Below are 10,524 nucleotides of genomic sequence, written 5' to 3'. Positions count from 1 at the left end.
TGTATTTTATGAGGATTTACGATGAGGGATTACGTGAAGAACCCGTCCAGCACGCATGCGCGACATACTTCAAAGCAGCGGTGTGGAATCACAGACAGACACAGTAATTGAAATAAATATAGTAAAGAAAAGGAGAGCTTAGTTACCAGTTTGATCTCTATTATTGAGGGTGGGAGCGGAGGGCACGTAATCCCTCATCGTAACTCCTCAAAAAATACAGATCAAACTTCAAACTGGTAAGTTCTCGTTTAATCGTACTATTTTACTTCGGAGTCACGTGAGTGACTACGTGAAGATTTTAAAGCTCTGTGATTTCAAACCGTGTGACAGTTCATACTTCACTCGCTGCCGAAGTCATTCGAGGCAGGACGTATGTTAACGTAATCAACCATGAATCTGTCTGTAAAACAAAAATGGTGTTATCAACAATAACAAGACAAAAATGCTCCCCCGGGCTTAAATTATATATTTGCAGATTCTAATGTTATTTTTACAACTGATACAGGTTCTGCCAGTGGCTTGTTACAGAGTTTGGAACATATACTCCCTAGACCACCCTGCTGTAGCCAGGATGTGGTCCATAGGCATGTCCATCCTCTTAGTCACTGGCGTGGAAGCTTCCCTGGTGGAATAAGATTTATACACATTAGTATTTACTCCAGCAACTCCCAGTACCTGCTTGAGGCACTGGAGATAGTTTAGCTCATCACCCGAGCATGAGATTTCTTGTGGCTGACCCATAAGGCTTTTACCTCTCCCTCGGGTATTTCTTATTGTGTCAATGTAGTTCATTAAGTGGGTCGTGACACATAACCGTGGTTCAGGTGGGTATGCCCGAAATTCCGTGAATGGACCTGATGTTCCTGGTCTGTTCTGTTTGGCCAGCCCCTGAATGGAAAATGTGACACTATCTGGTGTTATCACCATGTTGTCCAATCGCAGTAGATGGAAGAACTGGGTCTTTGTGCTGAGGTAAGGCTGTCAGCATATCCATCTTCAGGGTAGGCTGTTCCAGGGTGAGGGACCTGGCTGGTGATCATCCCCTAAGGTACTTCAGGACCTCACTGACTTCCCAATTTTGGTTTTTCTAGTTCTGGGGAATGGGAATTGAACATACCTCTCCTGAATTTGATCACCAGTGGGTGGTACCCTTGCCCTGTTGTCGTGGTGCCTGAGTTGAGTAGGCTGACAGAGTACTTCTGGCTATATTGATGGTGCAGTAGCTGAGTCCTTCATTGTGGTGAAGGCCTGCCAGGAACTCCAGTACAGGTTTTGTTGTAGTTGAATGTGTAGTTCCTGAGTTTGAGCAGTTTCTTCCCAGGTATGTTCCCTAGTGGATATGTGACGGAATGCTGTCATCATGTTGATAGTGCTGTCTGATCCAGGCCCAGCAGTGGTCTTCCCAATTCTGTAATCCAGGCCCTTTTTTCCTGTAACCTAGTAGTTTATCGTGGCATGGATGGTTTATGCCTGAACTGGATGGGTTGATAAGCCTAGGCTATTGGGAATCATAAGGTTTTGATGACCATGTCAAGGACCATTGGGAACCATGACTGTGGGTTTAGTCCACTGTATTTTGTGTAGTACCCGACTGATGAGACTGTAGTGCCTATTGATGAGGTAGAAAGAAGGGGAGAACATAGAGATTAGTTCCCCCCCACCTCAATACGCGGAAATGTATCCATGCCACTGCCTTGAGTTGGTTTCATGCGACATACATTGGTACATGGTGATTCAATTGGAATATAAGGTAATCAACATCTGGTGTCCATATGGGTTTGTAATCTCAGCAAATACTTTTGGTTTAAATGTTCGTTTACAGTATTTAGCTCACCTGATAGGTAAGTTACTGATGGTCAAACATGTTTGACGACATACGGTTACCAATTGTTAAATAAATTGTCACATAATATCGATTTTATTCCGCCCAATTGGTTTGGTATATGCCACCACTGTAATGTTGTTAATTTATAAACGAACATGCAAAATGGTGCACTACTAAGCAATATGCTTGCCCAATAGTAAGTAAGTTTTATTTATATAGCACGTTTTAAGTCAACTCGCATTGACACCAAATTGCTTTACAAAAATAGATAATACGTTTGCATACCATAGAAAAAGGTTAACAAATAAAGAAAATGGACTCAACACATATGGAGTTCTACACAAACGTCGTCGTCCCTCCCCCCCCCCCCCCCCCCCCCCCCCCCCAAAGGAACTATGCACGGTTATACCCAGATCCCTCTGTTCAACTGTATTCTTCAATTCCCTACCATTTACCATGTACGTCCTATTTTGATTTGTCCTGCCAAGGTGTAGCACCTCACATTTATCAGCAATAAACTCCATCTGCCATCTTTCAGCCCATTTTTCCAAATGGCCTAAATCACTCTGTAGACTTTGCAAATCCTCTTCATTATCCACAACACCCCCTATCTTGGTATCATCTGCATACTTACTAATCCAATTTACCACGCCTTCATCCAGATCATTGATGTACATGACAAACAACAAAGGACCTAACACAGATCCCTGAGGCACCCCACTAGTCACCTGCCTCCAACCCGATAAACAGCCATCCACCATTACCCTCTGGCTTCTCCCATTCAGCCACTGTTGAATCCATCTTGCTATTCCTGCATTTATACCCAACAGTTGAACCTTCTTAACCAACCTTCCATGAGGAACCTTGTCAAAGGCCTTACTAAAGTCCATATAGACAACATCCACTGCTTTACCCTCGTCAATTTCCCTAGTAACCTCTTCAAAAAATTCAAGAAGATTAGTCAAACATGACCTTCCAGGCACAAATCCATGTTGACAGTTCCGAATCAGACACTGTTTATCCAGATGCTTATATATATTATCTCTAAGTATCTTTTCCATTAATTTGCCAACCACTGAAGTCAAACTAACAGGTCTATAATTGCTAGGTTTACTCTTAGAACCCTTTATAAACAATGGAACAACATATGCAGTACGCCAATCCTCGGGGACTATTCCCGATTCTAATGACTTGAAATATTTCTGTCATAGCCCCGGCTATTTCTACACAAACTTCCCTCAATGTCCTAGGGAATATCCTGTCAGGACCTGGAGACTTATCCACTTTTATATTTTTCAAAAGTGTCAGTACTTCTTTTACTTTGAACCTCATAGTATCCATAGCTACTGTACTAGTTTCCCTTACCTCACATAATTCAATATCCTTCTCCTTGGTGAATACCGAAGAAAATAAATTGTTCAATATCTCCCCCATCTCTTTTGGCTCTGCAGATAGCTGTCCACTCTCTCTCTCCAATGGACCAATTTTATCCCTCGTTATCCTTTTGCTATTAATATAGCTGTAGAAACCCTGTGGATTTACTTTCACCTTACTTGCCAAAGCAACCTCATATCTTCTTTTAGCTTTTCTAATTTCTTTCTTAAGATTCTTTTTACATTCCTTATACTCCTCAAGCACCTCATTTACTTCATGCTGCCTATAATTATTGTAGATCTCCCTCTTTTTCCAAACAAGATGTCCAATTTCCCTTGAAAACCAGGGCTCTTTCCAATTTTTACTGTTTCCTTTCAACCGGACAGGAACATAAAGATTCTGTACTCTTAAAATTTCCCCTTTAAATGTCCTCCATTTCTCTTCTACATCTTTCCCATAAAACAAAATGTCCCAGTTCACTCCTTTTAAATCATCTCGCATCTCATCAAAGTTAGCCTTTCTCCAATCAAAAATCTCAACCCTAGGTCCAGTTCTGACCCTCTCCATAATTATATTGAAACTAATGGTATTGTGATCACTGGACCCGAAGTGCTCCCCAACGCATACCTCCGCCGCCTGTCCCGTCTCATTTCCTAACAGGAGGTCCAGCACTGCCCCTCCTCTAGTAGGTACCTCTATGTATTGCTGCAAAAAACTATCCTGCACACATTTTACAAACTCCAACCCATCCAGCCCATTTACAGAATGTGTTTCCCAGTCTATGCGTGGAAAATTGAAATCTCCCACAATCACTACCTTGTGCTTACTACTAATATCTGCTATCTCCTTACATATTTGCTCTTCCAATTCTCGTTCCCCGTTTGGCAGTCTATAATACACCCCTATAAGTGTTGCTACACCTTTCCCACTTCTCAGTTCCACCCAAATAGCCTCCCTAGATGAGCCCTCCAATCTATCCTGCCAAAGCACTGCTGTAATATCTTCCCTGACTAGCAATGCAACACCTCCACCTCTTGCCCCTCCAATTCTATCACACCTGAAGCAACAAAATCCTGGAATATTTAGTTTCCAATCACAGCCCTCCTGCAACCATGTTTCACTGATTGCCACAACATCATACTTCCAGGTGTCAATCCAGACTCTAAGCTCATCCACCTTTCTTACAATGCTCCTAGCATTAAAATATGCACATTTAAGAAACCCCCCCGTCTCTTATTCTCTGTTTATTTCCTTTTTTTTCTTTCTCCTCTTTGTCCGAGTGCTTCCCTTTTCTGCTTCCTGCCTCCCATTCCGTCTACTAGCTTTCGCTATTTGAGTCCCTCGCCCCAACCATTCTAGTTTAAAGTTTCCCCAGTAGCCTTTGCAAATTTCCCGGCCAGGATATTGGTCCCCCTCGGGTTCAAGTGCAACCCGTCCTTTCTGTACAGGTCCCACCTTCCCCAAAAGAAGTCCCAATGATCCAGAAACTTGAATCCCTGCCCTCTGCACCAGTCTTTCAGCCACACATTTATCCTCCACCTCGCTCCATTCCTACTCTCACTGTCGCGTGGCACAGGCAGTAATCCTGAGATTGTTACCTTTTTGGTCCTTTTCCTTAACTCTCCTCCCAACTCCCTAAATCCTCCCTTCAGGACCTCTTCCCTTTTTTTACCTATGTCATTGGTACCTATATGTACCACGACCTCAGGCTCCTCTCCCTCTGATTTCAGGATATCTTGGATGCGTTGAGACACGTCCGAGACCTTGGCACCAGGGAGGCAGACCACCATCCTGGTCTCCCGACTGCGTCCACAGAATCGCCTATCCGACCCCCTAACAATAGAGTCCCCAATTACTATTGCTCTCTTCTTTTTTTCCCTACCTTTCGGAGCAAAGGGGCCGGTCTCTGTGCTGGAGGCCCGTCCGCTGTCGCTACCCCCGGGTAGGCTGTCACCCCCATCCGTACTCAAACAGGAGTACTTATTTGCAAGGTGTACCGACATTGGAGTACTCACTCGTTCCTGCCTCTGCCCCTTGCCCTTCCTTAGCGTGACCCACATGTCTCTCTCCCGTGGTTTTGGAGTGACCACCTCCCTATAACTCCCCTCTATGACCTCCTCACTCTCCCTGATCAAACAGAGGTCATCGAGCTGCTGCTCCAGGATCCTAATACGGTCCCTTAGGAGCCCCATCTCGCTGCACCTGGTGCAGATGTGGACGTCTGGAGGGCCATCCGACACCATGACCTCCCACATCTGACATCCAGAACAGTACACTGCTCTGACTGTCATTCTCCCACCTTACCCTGGATCCGATACAAGTATAATACAATATAAACTGCTGGGAGAAATCAGCAGGTATCTGACTCACAACAGCTGCTCCCTCTTGACCTTTAAACTGCACCTTTATTATATAAACAAAAAGCACTGTACCTTTAGCCCACTGTACCCTTAGCTCACTGTACCTTTACTAAAGCACTGTACCTTTAACCCACTGTACCCTTAGCTTACTGTACCTTTACTAAAGCACTGTACCTTTAACCAGAAAGCACAAATGCTAACCTGAGGTTGCACCCAATCAGCTGCTTCCTCTAGTCTGCTTCCACCAATCAGCGGCTTCCACCAGAACCCTCCCTATGGAGTGTGGAACGTTACGTATTTTGGTAAGCCCTGACCCTCCTCCACTGCTCTCCAACGGTCCCGGGCCTCTGTGAAATAAAGCCCCGCGCCCGATTTAAATACTCACCTCCCTGACCCTCCTCCACACTCTCCAACGGTCCCGTGCCTCTGTGAAATAAAGCCCCGCAGCTGATTTAAGTACTCACCGCCTTGACCCTCCTCCACACTCTCCAACAGTCCGGGGCCTCTACTATCCCAATTACTTTTGCCACGTAGTTGATAGGTGGTTAAATGTTACCATAACTGATAGCATTAATGAATACCAGATAGACAATGTTGTGGATGGGGTCAATGTAGATATCTGGATAATATGACAGAGCCCAGGCTAAAATAAGTTAGTAGCTAATGCAGCTGATATAGCTATTCCAAGGATAGTTTGTCGTTAATATATAGACATGCCATGACGAAATGTTCTTTAAGTGTCAGGGCTGGTTTGAAATTCTGGAATAGCTACGGCTCATATAAGCCAATTCAATAATAAGTCAACTCAAATCAAGTCAAGTCAAGTTTATTTGTCACATACACATGCGAGATGTGCAGTGAATGAAAAGTGGCAAGGCTCGCCATGGTTGCCCCATCCAGGTAAATTGTGGTATATCCAAAATCTTATATAAAAGGGTACTGAATAGTATGCATCTTTTAAGTCGATGTCTACCATAAAGTATCCTTGGAATCCATGGTAGTAGTTACAAATTCCATAAGTGGGTATACCTGGTGAATACTCAAGTGGTTAATCAATGATGGTGCGACATTCACCATCTTGGGTTTTTTTGGTACCAAAGGCTCATATGAGATTTCATATGACCCCTGGTATATCTTTCCCAGTAGCTAGACCCTCATGTTTCTTAGTGGGAGGGTAGACCCCTTGGGGTGCAAGCTGAACTGGTGGCAAGATATTAATTCTATTCCCCTTGAATATTTTTTGGTATATAGCTACCAAGAGTGATAGCTTTCCAACCAGGTGTGATACTACCCTGCCCTTCTGGAATGAGCATGCGAACATGATAGCTGACGTCAGGGTATCAAATGCAATTTTAAGATATTTGGGTTTTAAAATGCCCTGCTCAATGTATCCCCCAATAATGGTGGGCACTTTGAGTAAATGCAATTTAGGGGAGGCGTGATGAATCCAACGCCTCATGGCTGCCTGTCTCGGAGAGGTTTTTTTGGAAAAACAGGTAGTAGGCTGGCCATCAATGAGACTGAAAGGCCATCTCGCTCGTGGTGAAGCCACGTAGCAGCCACACCCAGCAGCTCTTCCTGATCCTGTACCTTCTACAGTTGACCAACCCAGCTCTGGTTGCCATCAATCCCTCGACAAGGGAGATGACCAGTGCTGTAGCACTGGAGCGGGAGTGTTATGCTCCCTTGGCGAGCTTGCCCCTGCTCCTGGGGCAATTCTCGCTGGAGTTTTATACTCCATGACCTTACACAAGGCTTGGAGAGTAGACACTTGCTGGTTCCATCTTCTGTGTCTGTCTCCAGCCCAAGATTTGCTTGCTGACTTGCTCTGGAGGCTGTCTGCCGTTTTCGGCCGGTATCTGCGGTTCTCGGGCGGCGTATCTCCTTGTCGGGAATATGCAGGGATACTGGCTGGTTTTGAATTTCCCTCCAGTCCGCTGCTGTTGGTCAGATAACTGTTAGCGGTCTGGGCATCGGCGCAGTACCCTGCTGTGGACCGCATCATGTGCGGTCCCGGTGCCGCCTCTCCCCCCCTCCTCTGACGGAACGCTCCTTCCCTGGAGTCGAACAGAGGCCGCTTCCCTCTGCTGCTTTGCTCCCCCTGGAGCAACAAACGAGAGCAAAGTCGCGATTTTAAACTGAAGGTAAGTACTTACCTAACGGCCTTCAGGCTTGTAGCGGGAGCGCCTGTACTCCCGCTCGTCGCTGTTGCACTGCGTGTACGCAATGTCGCACGTGCGTGCTGGACGGGTTCTTCACGTAGTCACTCATGTGACTCCGAAGTAAAATTAAGGGCCTGTCCCACTTTACCGGAGTCCTCTGCCGAGTTGAAAGGACCTTAAAATAAATCAAGATTTTTGTGATCTACGAACTCCTCCTCCCGACTATCTTTTTACTAGTGGACTTTTTTGTCATGCTGGAAAAATTGATGCCCCGAGTACCTACGGCTGGCATAACGAGCCGCTACGATATATCTACGGACTCCTACGGCCTACTACGGACTCGCTACAGACATTCTCCGAGTTTGAATCAAGGGGAAAACGCGGGAGAATTTGTGAGTAACTCAGGAAAGTGGGACAGGCCCTTAAGGAGTTTCACACTTTGCAGATCTTGCCAAATAACAGGTTGGACAGAGATGAGACGTCATGTCACCTCATCGCCTGGGTAGGATGCAGGGAAGAGGATTGGGAAGAGGAAAATAATGCAGTATGTTTAGAAGGAACAGTTGGAAAAAAAAGGAGAGGATTAGTGATAAAAAAACTAAAAATAAAAGCAGGAAATGCTGAACTACTCAGCAGGTCAAGCAGCATCCGTGGAGAAGGGAAAATAGTAGTAAGATTTCACGTCAATGACTGTTCATCAAAACTCAGAAACATAGAATTCAATTTGTATTCAGTTTCAGCAAAGAGGAAGGAATGGAAAGAACAAAGGTAATGTGTGTGTTAGAGTGGAGGCCATGAGAGACTGCCTGGTACAAAGCTGGTGGTGCCTGCTGAGAAAGGGGAGTGAAGGCTTGGTAATTGCAGCTGATTTGTTGGGAGAAGATATAAATAGAAGGAGATAAAAGATAACAGAGGATAGAGGACCTGTGAGAACAAAACATACCACAGCTGGAAATCTGAAATTAAAGAGAATTTTTGAAATATTCAGCAGGCCGGGCAGCACCTATGGAAAAGAAAATCTGAATCCAATTTACAGATCAATGATCTTTCAACACAACAGGCCAGTTTTGACACAAACTAGAAAGTCTGGTTATTTGAAATTGTTAAAGTTACTGGAGTCCTGAGGTCCATCACATGCCTGGTCAGGGGATAATATGCTGTTCCTTGAGCTTGCATTAAGCATTGTTGTAATTGTGTAAGCAGCCATTGTGACATGGAACATGGAGAATTAAAGTGTTTGGCTATTGGAAACTCAAGATCATCCTTATGGACTGAGTACCAGTGAGTTGGCATCACATTAATTCATGTTTTAATTCATGATTTTAATAATGAAGAGACCAGAGATTTTTAATTTAGACCCTTGGCTAGCATGGTGGCCATTGATTTTGATTACCATTGTGGTTGTAAAGTAACTTTATAATATGAAAACGCAGCTGAATTACTTTGTTCTAGATACTACAGAGTTCTAGGTACATTTATAAAGCCTGTGTGTGGCCTGATAATATTTGCATCTAACACAAGCTATGCACTCATTTAAGAGAAACTTTTACCAGTATAGGCAAAGCATATAGCCGCTATGATATGGTAAATTATTGTGTAAGAACAAACTTCAGATGCTGGTTTACACCAAAGATAGACACAAAGTGCTTGAGTAACTCAGTGGGTCAAGCAGCATCTCTGGAGAAAACCAATATGTGATGTTTCAGGTCGAGACATTCTTCAGACCAGGTCTAATGAAGGGACGCAACCCGAAACGTCACATATTGCTTTTCTCTAGCGATGCTGTCTGACCCGCTGAGTTACTTCAGCATTTTGTGATAAATTATTTGGTTTTCAGGACTTAATAATTATTTGATTCTTTGCAAATCATGGGTAGGCTGTTATACCTACATTAACTGATCAATGAATTTACATAGGCTGCCATAGAAACCATGTAGATCCTGAGATTTTCAGTCATTTGAACGTTCACACCAATGTCTCTCAACCAAGTCAAGTAGCTCTTCCCTACTTCCCCCCCCAGCCAGATGAATAAGCACAGCCTGCAGCAGTTGCTCAGAGCAGCAGCTGATGTAAATGGGACCAACAACATTGTGCTGGGCCTAGTCATCCCCATCATCTATCCAGTGCCACCCAGACACTGGAAGGCAAATTCAATGTTAGCATTTATATTAAGAGGACTGGAATACAAAGACAGAGATGTAATTCTGAGGCTCTATGAGGTGCTGGTCAAGCCGCCTTTGGAGTACTGTGAGCAAATATGGGCCCCACATCTGAGGAAAGATATGCTGGCTCTGGAGAGAATCCAGAGGAGCTTTACAAGAATGATTCCAGGAATGAGTGGGTTAGCATATGATGAGCACTTGACAGCATTGTGCCTGTACTCGCTGGAGTTTAGAAGGTTGAGGGGGGACCTCATTGAAACTTACAGAATAAAGAAAGGCATGGATAGAGTGGATGTGGAAAGGATGTATTCACTGGTGGGAGAGTCTAGGACCAGAGGTCATAGAATTAAAGGGCGCTCTTTTAGAAAGGAGGTGAGGAGGAACAACTTTAGTCAGAGGGTAGTTAATCTGTGGAACTCATTGCCACAGAGGGCCTAGTCAGTGGATATGTTCAAGGCAGAGATAGACAAATTCATGATTAGAACGGGTGTCAGGGTTATGGGGAGAAGGCAGGAAGATGGGATTAGGAAGCAGAGATCAGCTATGATTGCATGGCAGAGTAGACTCGATGGGCCAAATGGCCTAATTCTATGCCAATGAATTGTGAACTTGTGACACCAGGCCTTAAAATGAGAACATAA

The 10,524-nt window shown here is 44.4% G+C and overlaps 1 protein-coding gene across 1 annotated transcript; it reads right to left on the bottom strand.

Moving 5' to 3' along the window:
- Positions 1-4,418: 4,418 nt before the first annotated feature.
- On the bottom strand, positions 4,419-6,492 carry LOC129696523 (uncharacterized). The gene is made up of 2 exons (XM_055634515.1): positions 5,734-6,492; positions 4,419-5,682 (listed from the first exon to the last, which is right to left on the bottom strand). The coding sequence occupies exon 2, from the start codon at positions 5,488-5,490 to the stop codon at positions 4,555-4,557; it is 936 nt and encodes a 311-aa protein (XP_055490490.1). The 5' UTR covers positions 5,491-5,682; positions 5,734-6,492; the 3' UTR covers positions 4,419-4,554.
- Between the last annotated feature and the right edge of the window lie 4,032 nt (positions 6,493-10,524).

This window comes from Leucoraja erinacea, chromosome 4, assembly GCF_028641065.1.
Source record: "Leucoraja erinacea ecotype New England chromosome 4, Leri_hhj_1, whole genome shotgun sequence".
Classification (NCBI taxonomy): Eukaryota; Metazoa; Chordata; class Chondrichthyes; order Rajiformes; family Rajidae; genus Leucoraja; species Leucoraja erinaceus.
This window is presented reverse-complemented; position numbering and strand designations above follow the sequence as displayed.